This window comes from Hippichthys cyanospilos, chromosome 9 (genome assembly GCF_059441005.1).
Source record: "Hippichthys cyanospilos isolate Australia breed blue-spotted pipefish chromosome 9, RoL_Hcya_1.0, whole genome shotgun sequence".
Lineage (NCBI taxonomy): Eukaryota > Metazoa > Chordata > Actinopteri > Syngnathiformes > Syngnathidae > Hippichthys > Hippichthys cyanospilos.
Window position 1 is genome coordinate 20,200,695 of NC_142377.1, and position 17,321 is coordinate 20,218,015.

The 17,321-nt window shown below is 39.7% G+C and overlaps 2 protein-coding genes across 2 annotated transcripts; both read right to left on the reverse strand.

Moving 5' to 3' along the window:
• Positions 1-227: 227 nt before the first annotated feature.
• LOC148419378 (hyaluronidase-2-like) lies at positions 228-11,517 on the reverse strand. Its single transcript, XM_088422794.1, has 6 exons — positions 9,914-11,517; positions 7,872-7,976; positions 7,461-7,680; positions 5,623-6,595; positions 3,321-3,410; positions 228-1,983 (listed from the first exon to the last, which is right to left on the reverse strand). The coding sequence occupies exons 4-6, from the start codon at positions 6,550-6,552 to the stop codon at positions 1,591-1,593; spliced, it is 1,413 nt and encodes a 470-aa protein (XP_088278920.1). The 5' UTR covers positions 6,553-6,595; positions 7,461-7,680; positions 7,872-7,976; positions 9,914-11,517; the 3' UTR covers positions 228-1,590.
• A 1,532-nt stretch (positions 11,518-13,049) lies between these two features.
• Positions 13,050-17,312, reverse strand: LOC148419379 (tumor suppressor candidate 2-like). Its single transcript, XM_088422796.1, has 4 exons — positions 17,193-17,312; positions 15,847-16,085; positions 15,661-15,781; positions 13,050-15,112 (listed from the first exon to the last, which is right to left on the reverse strand). The coding sequence occupies exons 2-4, from the start codon at positions 15,993-15,995 to the stop codon at positions 15,047-15,049; spliced, it is 336 nt and encodes a 111-aa protein (XP_088278922.1). The 5' UTR covers positions 15,996-16,085; positions 17,193-17,312; the 3' UTR covers positions 13,050-15,046.
• Positions 17,313-17,321: the final 9 nt, after the last annotated feature.

Consider the following 17,321-nt stretch of genomic DNA (forward strand, 5'->3'; position numbering starts at 1 on the left):
ATATGTCACTAAAATCACATTTTTAGATGAATTTGAAACATATAGCCAAATATACAATGTAAAATGAAACGTAAAGTATACCAACAAATGTACAATAGGATGTGAAGATAGGTCAAATTAATTTGTGATCTGACAAATTAGTAAGTGTAAAATATACAAAGAAAATAAGTGCATGCGATTAATGTCAGTTGAACTAACAAACTAAACAAATAAAGGATACAAAATAATACGTTCTGCCAGTGAAACAATTTATTTTTCAGAAATGCATTCGCTCTTCACATCAGTTGCGCTTAAGATTGATTTTTTTTTTTTTTAACAATAAATGCATTGCTCACTCCAAAGCAGTAAATTAGTAGTCGTCATGGCGTTTGAAGCACAAAAATTTCACGTGAAAACAGCTGAAGTACATTCAAATAAGTACTGCAATGACCTTCATCAAAATCATAATATCCTCGAGTCATCTCAGCCACCGAATCGCTCGGCTTCCCCTTAACAAACATCTCGTCTCCTCCACTGTGGGAAAGGTGGAATCTGACACCTTTGGGAGACGCGGCCAGAGCCAGGAAACTGGGAGCTAAACGTAAACGGCTTCATTCCAGCAAGCCCTTGCTAGGTGAAAAAGTTGCAAAAATAACTTTCCTTTTTTTCCCCCCATCCTTCTCTTTCAACAGTGTTTTGCAAAAAGAAAAAAAAATCACTTTGTGTCATCCATGTTTGACAGCATTTGAAAGACATCAAACAGGTGTGTCGGTGTGTTAGCGCGTGGGTGTGCGTGCATGTGTGTGTACAGTAGTTGTCAAACTCGGGGGGCTGTGAGTCATAGTTTGGGGATCCACAAAATGATTTGCGATGAATTGTTCATCATTTCATAAGTGTATAACTACATAAATAGAATGGCAGCCAATAAAAGTAATATTATACAGAAATGACTCTTCTTTAGGCCACTAAAATTTGATGATTCTGATACAATCGCATATACCTGACATCAAAATTAAATTACAAGGATAACATTGCATTATTTTAAATTACTTGTTAGATTGTCTTGTTTTCTTTAATATCCAAAGATTGCAACACATTTAGAACAATCACAATACTACAGAAAAAGTAAAAAGTCCTTTTTTTTCATTCAGTTGACTGTGTTATATTTAAATAAGCTTTGCACCAACTGTTATTTTGAATACCTTTGGCCTGATGAGTTAGTTCCCAAAATGCGGATGTCTTGTAGTTGTTTCTTCATTGACTAAGTTCTGTTCAAATTCAGCAGGCTGTCAGCCAAAGTGCGGCCGGCTACGCAACACTCTGAGGCGGTCATGACGGCCTGATACTCCGACGCCTTCGATGGATTTTTTTTTTCCTCTCAGTGATGCCCAAGAATCTGTTCATTGAGGGTTCATGTCAGACGCTTTTGTGGCAGCTACGTGTGCAACACGATTATCTTAGCTGTTTATTTTTAACTTCGCCTTTTCAATTACATATATTTTTAAAGTCTAGTGAGTTATAATATAATATTTGCAAAGTTCCCCATCTTAACCTCCCATGGAAATTGACACCTTAGCGACTCAGGTTAGGGATTCCGGGAGCACCCCTGATCTACAGTATGTGTTGCAGCCCGACGCAGAAAAGCAGTAAGATAACACACTGCAGCGCCGACGGCGATGTTAAGGACGCCGCTCCCTTCTGGTAAAGAGGGTCCAACTCGTCGCACCGCTCCCCTTCAAAGCCGCTGTAGCACTGGCACCGGAAGCCCGCCAAGTCCATTCCGCCCGGCTCGCCGACAACCTCCAGCCTGCCGCCTGGTCCGACCCGCAGGCTGTGCGTGGCGGGGTTGAGGTGCAAATAAACGTCGGCGTCCGGGTCCCGGCGTAGACAGCGGCCATGGGAAGAGCAGAGAGCCTGGCTGCATGCCTCGGCTGCCGTGGAGACGTTGAGGAGGTATTTGCCCAACGGGCCCCGGAGATAAGCGTCCAGCTCCGAGCAGGTGGTCTGAAAAAGAGCAAAGACGCAAGAGACAGGAGTTACGGCTTGAAGACAGGGGCCCGATTTATGCGCTCGTTGGAGAAAAATGACCTTTGGGTACTAAGAAAAAAAAACACAGCTGCGTGTTTAATATTACATTTTTCATTTCGGACAAAAATTCTTTTAGTGTTGTTACTTCCTGGCTTTAGCAACCATAATCCAGCCAAATACAGTACGGTAATTCCCCAAACAGAAGACGCACCTGTGTGGAAGGCGCACCTTTAATCTTGGGGTCAAACTCTGGTATTTTCTATGTTACCGTGTATAAGACGCACCAAATCTTTGGCAACAAAGTAAAAAAACTATAGCGTTAAGCGCATTTCTGATTGCCCACATTGTGAGTGCTCAGTGAACGCCTCGCCAGTGTAGTGAATGCACTGGAAGCAATTGTTTTTCCTTTTCTTCACGACGCAGCTCAAGTTCATTTTACCACGAATATCTGAAGTTGCACATCATCCGTGTTCCGTGTTATGAAAAAAGACTGCAATTCATGTGTGATTTTCTTTCATGAACATAGAGGTCCCAACAATTTTGTCTACGTGTGTATATAGGGCTTCACTATACTAACAAATGCTGCATGTCCATTTATGTAAAGTTGTTGATGGAACAATGTTGTTTTTCAGTTTGAATATTCCGACTTCACATTCAAGTTCTTTTTTAGTCCCATTCGCTGAAGGCACAAGGAAAATCAACCAGCCAATCAACCAATTTGTGATGCATGTAAACAATACTGTATGTGTGATGCCCCGCTTCTCTCGCCAAAAGGAGGAAGGAGAATCCATTCCAGTTTTATGCCCGACTTCTCTCGCCAAATGTCATCCGGAGCAACCAGTCTTGGTTGCATCGTGCTTCCCTTGCCAAAATCAGGACTACCATTCAAGGCTCTTGCTCGATTCTCTCCCCAAAGTCAGCTGAGAAATCCTGTACAGGGTGTACCCCCGCAACTCTCAAAATTCAGCTGGGATTGTCTCATGCGTTGCAACACACAAACAGATCAAAACACAATTCGTTTAGTTACGCCACCCCCGGGATTCATTTTATTTGATTCCTCCTACGTTTAAAGTGTCCTGCCAAGACGGAATGAACATTGGTTTTACTCCCAAACAAACAAGAGCAACCACGGCCATCAAAGACATCTTTAGCGTTACCATGTGACCGTTGTCTTTGAAGTGGTGCCTTGAGGAAAAAGAAGAAGAAGAAAGCCATCTAACAGGAGCAGCTGGCTTGAAAGTGATATCACGTCATATGGAAACGTTGCATTTACACAGCACACATGCGTCATGGTTAGCGTGGCAGAGGCTTACTTTGTTGCTGGCGTAGGCTGAGTCTCCCCACAGGATGATGCCTGCTACTCCCAAAGCCACGCTCTCGCCGATGGTGGACACCAAGTCCATCTGGAACACATGTCCATGCACTCAGTAAAGGGATCAAGTTCGTACTAGCGTCTAGTGAGCAATTCTTCCAAAAGATCCTAGTTGAAGTCTACTATCAGGCAAAACAACATACTACAGCGTAGCCCTGGATTTAAATCAACCACATTACCTTCCAATTGCTAAAAGGATTGCTAAACGTATTTAGCGGTTTTTAACTGTAAAAAGTTAATAGTTTCTATATACCCCATTTGAACATTTGAAAAGTTTCTATATACCTAATTTGAAAAAAAAAAAATCCAAGGAAAAAAGCTCATTTTGCCACCTGCTGCCAACCAAAAATGATATTACATGTATTCAGGGCTCAACGACCAATCACGGGTCAGTTTGTGAACATCGTGAGCAAATCCAGAAAACAGATGAGCTGTGATTGGTCGTGACCTGAGCCTTGATTTTCAGATGAGAGTGAGTGAAAAAAAACCTTGTACATTCAAAATAATTGAATTATCAAATTAATAATTGGTCAACAAGAAGACAATAAACCAGTCACACCTCCGCCAAAACGTGTACCCGTCCTCAATCTGAAGCATTTTCGGCTGTTACCACCCGTGACGTTCTTGTATTTGTTCTCCTGTCCTAGGGAAGCCGTCACCAGGGTGTTAGCGGGCCATTAAAACGGACCAACACCCATCCGAACACAAATGTGTGGTATCAGAACAGGAAAAGACTGCGCTCGCTGATAAGCGGCGATTCCGTGAAGCTGCTGCTGATCAAAGCGCTGAGATTGTAATTGGTAGCAGAAAAAGTGAGTAAGAGAAAGCCAAGTTTTGTTTGTCCAAAAGGTCAGAGAGAGCTGACGTCCATGGCATCTTGGCAATGATGGGAAAGTCCGCAGGAAGGGGCAGCACAATGAGCCAAGTGGTGAGCTGGTCTGCCTCACGGTTCTAAAGTTCACGCTTCGAATTACAACTTGGGCCTTCTTATGTGGACCTTGCAAATAGATTGAATTAGGGCTTAAAATGTTTGATAAACAATCTAATTGTTTAATTGTTTTTCAAAGTTATTTTTTTTGACAAATGAGGAAAAAAAAACAATCTGCATTTCAATACCAGATTTATTTATAAATATTTTTTTGGTCTTGTATGTTATGCTATGCTAAAATAAGGACAAAATATCCATTACTTTATAGGAAACTATTTTCGACTATCTACTTCAATTATTAATTTATTTTGAACTTAAATTATTTTCAAAGGTAAGTGAAAAGTTTTCTCATAACAAAATGTTAATTGCGCCCCCAATAATCTAAAAGCAGCATTTGATTATTACTGCTTTTGTGGAAAAATAAATGAAGCAGCAAAATAATTTTGCCACTCAAAATGACATCATTTTTGCTCAGGTCATGACCAATCACGGCTCACCTGGTTTGTGAGTGTGGTCATGTGACAGTCGCAAGCTGCGACATGATTGGTTGTCACCTGAGCCCGGAGGAACTGCGATATAATTTTCAGTCGACTGTACATGCCAAAATGGGCTCATTTGAGATCAATAAAATCTAGTGGATTTTACTGCTCAATACATAGTCAATAAACACAATATAAATCAGAGAATCATGTTTAGACTGGTTAGGTTGCACAGAACATATAATTGTGAAGAACATTTTGACTTGACTTCTTTAAATGTTCACTTTGATAACTTCGTAAATTTCTACCATACGTGTGGTAAAAATGAATAAGTCAGATTAAATCAATAACAGAAAAAATCTAATGCGTTATCACTTTAAAATAAAAAAATATACATACATTGCAGGCCAAATGTTTGGACACACCTTCTCATCCAATTTCTTAACGATGGCCACTAGTTTTTCATTCTTGCCGTAACATGAATGTTAACAGTTGTCCAAAAATGGCTGTCGGCTGTATATTCCTCTGATTTCTGCACAACACAGCTGATGGCCTCAACCTCATTGATAAAGCAAGAAATTCCACGAGATAAGCCTAATAAGGAACACATGTGAAGCGAAAACAATTTTAGGTAGCTACCTCTCGAAGCTCATGGAGAGCATGCCAAGAGTGTAAAAAGCAGTCATCGGAGCAGGGGGTGGCTATTTTGAAGAAACTAGAAATGAAACCTGTTTTCAGTTATTTCACCTTTTTCGTTAAGTACATAAACTCCACGTGTGTTCGTTCGTAGTTTTGAGACTCTAATGAGGGCGAGCGCTATCGAAAAATCGTCTTACCTCTGTCAATTGCTCCAGAGTGTTTATGTACGTGGGTCGGGTGTACACGAAGACGGGACGCGCCAGCCCATCACCTGATGATGCCAAACGCATGCCCTCCTTCACGCGGTTCCTCACAAATTGGCGTCCGGAAGCAGAGGAGCGCAGCACCGTGCCCATATAGATGGACGGGAAGAGCGCCGTGCTCTCGGTCCACAGCCAATTGAGCAGCTCGTTGCGTGCCACCTCCACGTCCGGGCAGCGGCCCGTATAGCTATCCAGAGTCCACCTGTAGTCGTGGTTGTAGCAGTCCGGGAACAGGTAGAAACCCCAAAGCTGGTTTGGCCGCAAGTGCTTCGCCAGCTTGAGAGTCTCCAGCATAAACCTCTTGGCGGACATCTCAAACTCCTGCCAGGCCACTTTGGACACCTGTTCCGGTGGCCAGGTGGGATTCTTCTGGCGAACCAGCTCGCGGGAGTACCTGCGGTAAATGTCCTTATCCTCCCAGTTGCGTATCCAAAGGGGACGCCATTCTTCCCAGTCAATAACCGCCAGGCCTTTGGCGTTGGGCTCGCGTATGTATTTCTTCACCCCCTCCGGCATCTTCTCCAGGTGCAGCGCCAAATTGGCGACCTGCGGCAGACCCCCGTTGACGGGGGTTCCGTCCGGCTCAAAGTGGGGGTACAGGCCCAGGCGATCATTGTAAAAGATGGTGAGGTTCTGCTTGACAAAGCCCTCGGTGGGGTAGGCCACAATCTGGAACTGGTCCAGCTGAAAAGAGACACGGTGACGGGGGTAGCAGTCTACCGTTGGGGCGTTCCACGCCAGCAGCAGGGGCTTCTGGGAGTAAAGCGGCCATACTGTGGCTTTCAGTCCCAGGGCTCCGGTTTCATCCCACAGTAGAACAATCAGCAGCAGCAAAGCTTTGCAATCAGCCGCTGTCCAGCGCATGTCTCCAGATGGGAACGGACAGGATTGACTGTCACTCTCTGCTCTGTAATTAGCACAAAGCAGCTACATGAACCTTTTTTTTAACTTTACTTTCATGTCAAAATCATACATCTTTAAATTAACTACATCCAACAACCACTAAGTCACATAGAGGTGCACAAATGAATGAGGCCACAATCCAACCAAGGTGCTGTTACAGAGGTTTATTAATGTGGCTTTCTGCTTTTAATAACTGCCTTTTGTTTCCATCAGCCTTTCATCCCGACAAGAATTTGACTAACCTATGCTAAAGTTTTTTTTTTTTTTTAACTTGCTGGTTGATCATCTCCAAAATTGTGTAAAGCCTAAATTCATATTACTGCCGTCATGAGAAACCAAACCGAGCTGACTTTCCAATACAGTACGGGGTATCCATGTGTGTTTTATACCGGTGCCAGGTGGCCGAAGTGCCAAGTTCCTCGAGTCATAGCCTGCCCGTTGAAGCTTGATAACGATCCTAAACATTTCAATCGGGAGACTTCAAAACAGGCAGGATATCGGCTCTCAAGGAACCGGTTTTCTAACCATGAATTATGATTTCGACGTTTTTGTAACGCATATTTTGAGTGCTATGTTCTTATCAAAAATCATTTTACGTAAACTTTGGAGGGGGACATGTGGTAGGGTCCAAATGAAAGTTTCATTCAATTCGGTTCGGGAAGCTGAATTTCCACCCGTTTTATAAATTACTTCAGTTTTCACACTAACTTTTATCACTATAATGCTGGTCTCATGTCTTTACATTCCTCTCCTATCTTTCGTCTTGCAGTCACGTTATTCCTCCATCGTAATAACACAATCGGTTCATAATTATAAAAATGATGTATTCCGTCTATCAACACAAAATCGAGTCACAGGAGTTCACTTACCATTCCGGACGATGTTGGCAAGCATTCCCTACAAATCTCCAAAAAGTTACGCCACACCGTTTTTGGGATTGTTGTCGCTTCAAAATAAGAAAGAAGAAAAACCGAACATCGCTGTTCTTTTAAAAACGCGTCTTTTAAGAAGCTGTGGCAGAGTGGTCCTTCAGGTCGAGAGCCGGATCGGATGCCTCCCACCGGGCTGAAGACACGAGCAGCTGCCCCCCTGCGAAGAGACAAGAACTAACACTGGAACGTTCCATTCAGATACGAAAAAAGGGGGGTTTAGCATATTTGGCCGAAATCCTTGCATCCTTTAAAAATATTTTTTTGAGTTCAACATCAACATAAGTCATATTTTTTTCAAATTTTGATTAATTATTCGATAGCGATGACTTAAAATAATTCCCTAATCACCATCGTGGAGTGACGGGGAAGTGGGCTGCTCCAAAAAGTTTGTCATCGGCCATGAGAAGCAGATACAGTGGATTCACGCAAGGTCGCAGGCACTCTGTCTCGTCCCTAAAAATAAAATTAAAAAAAAAAAGGAGGGACACAAATGAGCACGTTCCCCGGGTTGGCTTTTAAATATAATCATTTTCAGTCAGATAAATGCATAGCAATTGAGTTGAAACTTGCCTAAAAGACCTCGGGACGATTCATTCATGCTTTTTCCCATTCGTTTAGAGATAAGAACAAGCTTTCAAATATTATTTCAAAGAAATTATACAGTGATTTGGTTTAATATAAACACAGATTTTCTCAAAAGAAATGGGATTGATTATTTACAGCTGGGATTTGATGCTCAAAAGCCTTCAAATTTTTGAAGTAAAAATAAAACTGACATCTCGGTCAGGTCATTCTCTGATGAGGTAGAATTATTTTTAAGGGTAAACATCAACACTGTTTAGGGGGATCCTTGCTTTCTAAAACTTCTTCTTTGCAGGGAATAAATATGAAAAAATAAATTTCAGAATTCCTGACAGTTATGTCCAAATTTGGTCAATTTATTTATTTAATTTCACAAATAAACAGTACATATTTGTCCTCATGTCATCTGTTATGTATATTTATTAATGCATTGTTCATAATTGCATTATTAACATATGTAATGTTTGACAACAGCTTTAGAAGAAAGCAATTCATTTTTTTTGGACACAAATTGGCTGAGAAGTATTGGAAAACTCTCCCGCTGTCACTCTGCGAGAGCTGCGCAACATTATGTCACCTCAAGATTGACGTTTTTTTAACGATAACAAGGGGAAATCATTAGGTTAGATAAATGTAGGTTAAAAATTGAAATATGGAATGCTTTTGAGCAGCTCAGTAAACCAGTGGTCAGCACGTAGATAGATATATAGATATACACATAAGGTTATATATTTTTGTGTATTAAATTAGCATTTGAACATGATATTGGGATAGTGTTGTGTACATGTGGGATACGGACAAAGTCAAACTCTTGATTGCTACTGCGCTACACGCTTGGTCGAGCATCTCCGAGCCGTCTACAATTAGTGGCGGAAGGAGCATTCTGAGGGCCTCACTTAAACCTAAGACGTGAGGTAAGAGACTTTAGACTGTCCACCAACAAAAAGCACAAAAGAAAATTGGAGTTAAAAACACATCAACTTCCCTGCAAAAACATCACAAAAGTAGAATCAATAAATGAGAAAATGGGATTCGGAATGGCTCCTTTTTTTAGATTTCCTTCTAGTGTTTTATTGCTCTATAATTAGTTTTTTTTTTTTTTTAAACGTTCGACAGACTTCTTTTTCAAGCTTAAGTGGTGACTGTTTTGCCACCTTTGCGTAGAGACAGCAGGCATGTGTTATGCACATGTCCTCCATGCCTGGAAGCCTGTGATGACAGCCGCTGGCATGACACCAGTAAATGCAGAAGATAAGAACGTGTATGCATACTGAAGTTTGTCTGAGTGGTGCGGAGGAAACCTGTCAGATGAAGCACATGTAATCTAACTTTTCCAATGCAAGATGAGCAATGAACAAATGTTGATTTGTCTACTGAGGAATGAGGAAAGCATTGACGCATGAATTACAATGAAAAAAAAAATACAGTACCAGTAAATGTACAGAAACACAGACTAATTCAGTGTTTTCTTAGCCATTTTCAAAAGTATAAGGTCATATTTCCGCAATGATTCATCTGATAACATTATTTTTATCTCATGTACGAGTAATTACCTTTGAAAACACATTTAGTCACTTTCTATTGACTAAACAACTGAGCAACGTTTGAACCAGGTTTAATAATTTAATATTATTTTACTATCATATATTTTTTACATTACACCGGGTTGTTATCCGTGTTGTTCGACAATGCTCTCAGCCATAGCTAACTGCGTAGAAAATCTGCCCTGACAGAAGTATTTCGGAACCCACATGAGGTGGAAGTGAGACGTTTTCCGCCATTTGTTTCCAAAGGCTTTGCTGACTCACCAAAAGTGTCATCGGGGTCCATCCCCTCTGAGAGTGCGCTTTAGGAAAGCGTCTGCATGAATGGACGCGAGCTGGGAAAGGGAACAAAGCCATGGATGCTTGTTTCTCCTTGGGAGGGGGGGGTGGTGGACCCCGCCTCATCTTTTGACCTTCGCTTCCCAAATGTGACATCAGCAACAGGCAGGAAGTCTAAACAATGGCAGGGGAATGAGGACCACAACCCAACACCTTCACTTTGGGGCCCCGCCACTCTTTGATTGTGATCGAAAACCTTTGTGAGATGGAGCCGTTCACTGAAGCAAAAATCTTTGGACATTCTTCATTCCACTCCACTCCAAGATGAATGACGACCCAAGTCTTGAAAAACTCATGCCGGGTTGCTCATATCTGAAGGCACCACTGCATTTAAAAAAAAATACATGCAAAAAATTGTACAGGAAATCCCAAGTTAAATTTTACAGTCTTAAAAGAAACATATAACAAAACTCCATCCATCCATGAATCCATCCAGTTTCACGATTCAACTTGTTGGCTCATGTTTCCCTTGGGTTTGATTCCACTTTAGACCGCTAGATGGTGACATACTATTTAGTTTGACATTGTAAATTAGAAAGACAAAAAAAGAAAACAGGGAGTATTCCAAGTTTTTGCTAGGGATTATTATTTTTAAAAAAATCCTCTCTCATCCTTTTTTATTGACAAGAACCAATGATAATTGTACATCATTTCATGATGCACATTTTTTGAGCACGCTATGTTTGTTTGGAAAAAGCCCTCTGGACACTTTAAAGCCAAGGATAAGTACATTGTTTCACTGTTATTTTTGTCACCCACTTGTTCTCAGTATCAGTTTAAAGGAGTATTCACCATTTAAAAAAAAAGTTTAAACACCTCAAACTATATAAAAAAATAAGTGCTGCAAATACTAAATCTTGCCCAGGGTTTCTAGAGATAAATAGGTTTGTTTCTATTATTTTTTTTATTAGGTGTTTCTATAATTTGCCTTATTGCAGGGGTGAACGCGCCAACGATGGAAAATAATAACAAACAAAACGGTAGACAATTTTTAAAAAATGGAATGAGGTTGAGAATCGTATAAACTGACTGTATTTTTTGCGCCCACCCTCTTCCCTATAGGACATCTACTTCTCACCTTTCAAAAAACTTGTCAATGACTCTTCCGGTGTCTCCGTAGCAGCCAATTCTTGATTACAATAAGGAAAAATTATTTGATGTTTTACGTTAGGGTCACAGAACAAATTAAACTCAAATCTGAAGGCACCAATGGTAAACTAACTGAGCTAAAATAGGACTGCAGCGATAACACACCCTGTATAGTTCCGTTGTTCTCAGTGCTTTAGATTAAAGTAAATATTTTCAGTGATCCTCAGAATGTTCCTATTTGCCCAATGAAAACAGGAAGGGGACATGGCTGTGTATTTGTGAAGGGAAGTACAGTGGAGCAAAGTTCCTAAATGGAAATATTGTAGCAGTCTCATCCTGCCCACGGCCCAGGATGAGAATTATGGCGTAACACTCAATGTAATGATAGTGTGACAACAATGCTGACAATTCATGATACAGAGATTATGCAATTTACTTGGAAAAAATGCAAACTGTATGTGGGGCATAGCTACAGTAATGTACTGTATATAATGGAAGAAGTAAAAACTTGTGTATTTTTACCACATAAAACACATGCAATGTGAATAAAGTGTAAAATGAATGTGAATATAAAATTCCTTCTATATAATTTAATGTCTCCTTTTACAGCTTATTCATATATATATATATATATATATATATATATATATATATATATATATATATATATATATATATATATATATATATATATATATATGTATATATAATTATATTTTAAATTTTCATTGAAGTTTTAATTACATAACTAAATCCTTATTTTTATTGTAAATTGGGTATTTAATTGGATGCATTTTTTTTTATTTAGCATAGATGTTTTATTATTTCATGATTTTAGAAAATTATATTTAATTTGTTTTTCTCCTTCTTATTGAGTTTTAGTGACTCCAATAAAGGCTTTTCATTTAATGACAATGCAGAACTTTCTTATTAACCAAAAGCGACGCCCTCTGAATTTGAAAGAGTCCTCATCAAAGCAATATATTGAATTATTATCCTGGGTGTGCTCCTGTCTTTTCTGGACAAATTAGCCCAGAAGGGAGCAGTTCAGTTACGTTATGTGACACCGCTAGTAACATCATTTACATATTGCATTAAGATCAAATAAGTGTTTTTCCATTCATGTCAATAAGCATGTCTTTGCCCCACAAGCAGTTCCTCTCGTAACTGTCACACATGACCTACAAGAATTCATATTCTACGTGATAAAGCCGGGCGGCCCCAGAAGAAGGGGGGATTATCTGCTGAGCTCCCAGCACGACATCAAAAGAAGCTTGGAGAGGAAGCGCATGAAAATGAGTGACCTCTGGCACCGGAACACACCCAACCGCATTCCACACAATTACAGACAGCACGCCAGGCCTGGAAAAGAACAGCAGGCCATTTATTGTCAGTGAAATAGGCCTCTGAATATGTTTACATTGCTATTAAGCATTGGTGCACTGCCAAAGCGGTGACGGCGAGGCCACAAATTGTCATGATTGTAGTCAGTGCGTGAGTTGGGCCCTATCATTACATGAGAGGCACAATAGCGCAGGATTGTTATTAAGAGGGAAAGGTTGGTGGAAATGGGATTGCTGCTACTGCCATCTGGAGGTGGAACATAAACCTCAACCTTCCAAATTCAATGGGCATTGATATAATAGCATATTTATGACTTTCAGTGGTCTTTTTCAACAATTAAAACTCATTAATTGCCATTGACAGCTACCTGTATAGTTGTCAAACATCCAATTGGGATGGCAGTGAATGAGTTAACTGAAGAGAGTGTGACTAAGTTACAGGGGAACGCTCACGCTGAATTTGAAGGTGTATAATTCCAGTGTATTATGAGATGAAGGCACAATTTGAAAGTGGGCGAGCAAATTATACTTTCATAAACCTGTTTGCAAGAGAAAAAAAAATCAATTCGCTCCCATTGACCGCATGCCGAGCATAATTATAGCCAAAAAGTCTGACCCGACTCAAGAAATTCAGCTCAGTAAACTATTTATTCAAGTATTTCCAACTAATGCATCAGAATTATTTACAGTGCATCGTTTTCACTAGTGCAGGTCTGAGCTCACCTAACTGAAAAAGACTCACATACGTTTATTTACAAGAAAACATGACTTGCCACCACACGCTAACGGTGCATACTTATAGTAAACATTCATTCGTTCATTCAAAAATAACGGACACACACATACAGACTAAGACACAGTCGCTACCTCTGTAAGGCTCACTAAAGGCAGACACTAACTTTGACTCTGCCACTTTGTATAAGCGACTATGTAGCCACAATGAAAGGAAGGGGGGGAACGTTTCAATATTACAAGGACAAAGATGGAATATAACAAGTCTTAATTAGTGCTCGACAATTTTTGTTTCTTTTTGGTAAATTCCAAGCCCGATTTTTGGCGTGGTAAAATCCAAATGCTCGGTCGAATAATTAAGAAATATATAAAATGACCATGATAACTTGGTCCCTTAAAAATCTAAATTTCATATAGAACATTTCACTTCCTGTAACTTTATCCATCCATCATCCTGACCAGTCACGGGGGTGCTGGAGCCTATCCCAGCTGTCTTCAGGCAGTCTGCTGAGTTTGAAAGCACTATTATCCCTTACATAACGAGAAAAAAATCCTAATGTCCTAATGTATTGATATCAAGTGATCCATTACGAGACAAGATTTGTAATTTTAGAAAAAAATAAATAGTGAATATCACATAATACGGTTGAAGTAGGATCAGTAAGTTAAAAATGTGTCATTTTATGAACATGAAATCCTAAACTACAGTGGTGCATTGACAAGAATGAAAAGGGTACTAATCAATTCCAGACTCCGCCTAAAAATTATTGAAGAAAATAGCCCTCTAATACTGTACCAAATACCGTAAATGAATAGAGGACTACAGTGCATCATGATGAATTAATTGCAGCTTATTCTGGTTCATGCAGCTTGGCCCTTGTAATTTATTCATGCAAAAATTGAAAAAAAAATTCAGTGACTCAAACTGAAATATTTTTATAGCGGATGAAGATATGTATGTATGTGTAGTGATACTGTCGACATGTGTTTTTTCATCGATTGTGTTCAAAAAGCATCACTTACATTCAAATGTTTTATAAATCATTAAAACATGTTGGCATGTTATTTTTGCCGACTGTCCAAAGACAGATAAGCTCCGGCATGCCCATGACATCACATGAGGATAAACGATCAAGATAATGGATGGATATTAACAAAAATTTGAAATTTGATTTTTTTTCTTCCCCTCTTTTCAATGTGACCGAACACTCCTTGGTATTTTTTTCTGCACAAACAACACCTTAGGGATGAAATACAGCATATTGTGGTGGTGTTTTTAAAGGAGACATAATATGCTTTTTGTTTGTATCACAAACATGTCTCAAAAATCGTAGTACACGTTTCAGCTACTTTTTCAAACCTCTGAAATTAGCCTGTTTTGATAAGGTGGCCCAGTCCCATGCAAGCTGTGGGACCGATCCCAGAGTTTGTCACAATTAAGACTGAGACAAAGCTTGCGGGTTGTGATGAGGTAAGTGCAACTAATATAAAAGTGAATTATATAAAAGTATATTGTAACTAATTTCGTTTATGGAAGCAGAAGTTCATCATCAAGGAAACTTACATGGTGGTAAGGCTGTAACTCTGCTTAGCTTTTGAGTTTGTTAGCCAATCCAGAGCTTTGATTTTTTTGTATACACAAGCCACAACAATAAGTCAATTTTCCATAATATGTCCCCTTTAAAGTCTGCTTACAATACTGTATCAACTGGGCAGTGAACACGTGACAGACATCTGTACTACCTTTGTGTGAATGACAAAACACGGATATGACAATTTGCAATGAACGTTTTCTTTCTCCGCACCACAGTTCATGTTTGGACCGAAAGACTCGGCTGGGTCTGACCTCTTTTAGCTCAAGAGAAGCTGGTTCTTCATATGGGAAAATAACCCTTCACACCTCACAGAGGACGATGGGGAAGTCTACATGAATACAAGGATGCTGCAGCTTCACAATCCCCTGAAAAAAAGATATGACATCATTAAAAAGATGAATACTTTGGGCTAGACTGTTTAATCAACCAGTCGATTTAAGTCAACCGGTAGGTTAAAATGCGCATTTTTGTTTGTTTGTTTTACGCATAAACAAATGACAACAGTCACACACAACATAACGCAAAGGTAATTAAATTCAACCAACCAAAAATTAAAAAACAATAAGAATGCTTGCAATTGTTGTAATTATTGTTGTAAGCATTGAAGACATTCTATTATTATTATTATTGCATTTGTTTATTTTTTAATCAAATGGCTAAGTACATGGCTATCGGATCGTTATTGTGCCAAATCATATCGGTTGTAATTAATAACAAATGCTACCATATAGCATTTCAACAATTTGATTAGAAATTAGAGATAAATGAATCCAGGTCAACATGTTAAATCCATAAACTACATTTCAACTAATTATAGAGCATTTCAATTGAGCTTCTGCATTCGTGTGCAAATCCTACGCCATTAACATGCTTTCATCAAAGTTCGTTTTCAATATCACCACTTTGAGCTCACCTGTGGAATCAGATTCTTTTGAATCCTCTTCAACTTTGACTTTTTCCGACCATTTTTGGTCACCACAGTCTCCTCGTAGAATTCGTGGGCGAGGTCGCCGTCTTCGTCATAGTACAGTGAGCTACCAAAAATAACTGTCGTATTAAAACGAAACCTGAAACACGCAATTAACAGTGTTGTGTTTACCTCCTCCTTGTAAAAACAAAAGGTGTCGCATTTCTGGGACATTTGAGGCGGGCAACCGACTGCTCGTTGCCACAACCGGCAGAGTCGCTTCCAGCCCCACTGCCCGAGAACGGCCAGGCGCCTTTGGCTTTTGAACCGCTTCCTCCCATTCTCCTCACACATAAGGCATCGTTAGGTCTTCAGGTGAAGCTCTAATCTGGTTCTCGGCCAGCGTGGCAATTCCTCACTAAAGATGGTATCTAAGTAGTGAAATGATATGAATCACACTTTGTTCTTGTGGCAACAATAAATCAACACCATAGTGTGTTCTTTCACATTCAAGCAGGTAGAAAGTGATATGTGGGTACCCTGCATTTAATATAAATGCCAGAGTTTCAAAAATTATTCCTCTGATAGCCAGTCCTAATAAATACTAGGAAACTGGACCATACTACACTGGTCTTCAAACGACTTAATTGGCTTCCTATTAGTAAAAAGGTAGAGTTGAAAATTTTACTTTTGGTTTACAAAGTCCACAGGAAATTGTTTTGGCCCCAATCATCATGGCTCCATATGAAGCATCCTGAGGCATCAAGCAATCCGGTGTAGGTTTATTTTGACCCAGACTCAGATCCGAAACATAGTAAATCAGCCGCATTTATTTATTATTGTCCTCGCCTGTGAAACAAACTTCCTACAACAGCTCTTTTAAAATGAGGTCTGAAAAGTAAAAACCATAATGTTTACACCATATTTTACTTAATATAATCACTGTCAATCTACTTCATGATTTTGAATCCACGTTAATTGTTTAAACTTATCTGACATCACTGCGTTTAGTATAAATTGTGATATACATGTAAACATGCTTTAATTACTTCGTTATTGCTGTAGTATATTGAAGTAGAGTATTGCAAAATATGTTCCATCTAAATAACAGCAACAGTACACTATGCAAGCACAGGGCGGATGAAGGACAGGCGAAGATTAATAGCCATTAGTCACAAGAAAAGTCGTTTGATGTAGCCATAGGTTAGCTTTATGGTAGGTGATGCTAACTGGGCCATACAACGCAACTCTGACGTCACATTTGTTGTTGGGTCACAATTTCGTGGCTTTATCCATCATCCCACGTTCTTTGTATTCACGAATCGATTACAATGCTGGTAGTTGCAGAAAAGTTAGTTAGCCAGGTGGCTAACCGTAAGATAGCTATTGATAGTTGCTAGCCAGTTAGCCTCCTCTGACGCAGCTTAGCAACGGGAACCAAACAGTACGAAGCACTTAACGTCATTGAGAATCTTTAGCACATTTAAAGCACGTTACAAAATAAGCCGTGGTATCAGGGTTTCCGTTTGATAACCTACCTTCTTTGACAACTTTTAATCTCCATGATGGAAAGCGACGAAGCGTGCGTTGCTAGGGCAGTTGCGGTGATGGGATCAACACACACACCCCTACTGGCTCACTGTTGTATTTACGTTTAGCATGTTTAG

Bases quoted from the DNA above. Each gene is read 5' to 3' on its own strand.
- LOC148419378 (XM_088422794.1), bottom strand. From the start codon at position 6,552: ATGCGCTGGACAGCGGCTGATTGCAAAGCTTTGCTGCTGCTGATTGTT. The intron at 3,411-5,622 runs GTAAGACGATTT...CATGTGTTCCAG, and splicing joins CTCTGGAGCAATTGACAGAG to ATGGACTTGGTGTCCACCAT. The intron at 1,984-3,320 runs GTAAGCCTCTGC...GCTCTTTTTCAG, and splicing joins CAGCCTACGCCAGCAACAAA to ACCACCTGCTCGGAGCTGGA.
- LOC148419379 (XM_088422796.1), bottom strand. From the start codon at position 15,995: ATGGGAGGAAGCGGTTCAAAAGCCAAAGGCGCCTGGCCGTTCTCGGGC. The intron at 15,782-15,846 runs GTAAACACAACA...TATTTTTGGTAG, and splicing joins TTTGTTTTTACAAGGAGGAG to CTCACTGTACTATGACGAAG. The intron at 15,113-15,660 runs GTGAGCTCAAAG...TCTTTTTTTCAG, and splicing joins AAAAGAATCTGATTCCACAG to GGGATTGTGAAGCTGCAGCA.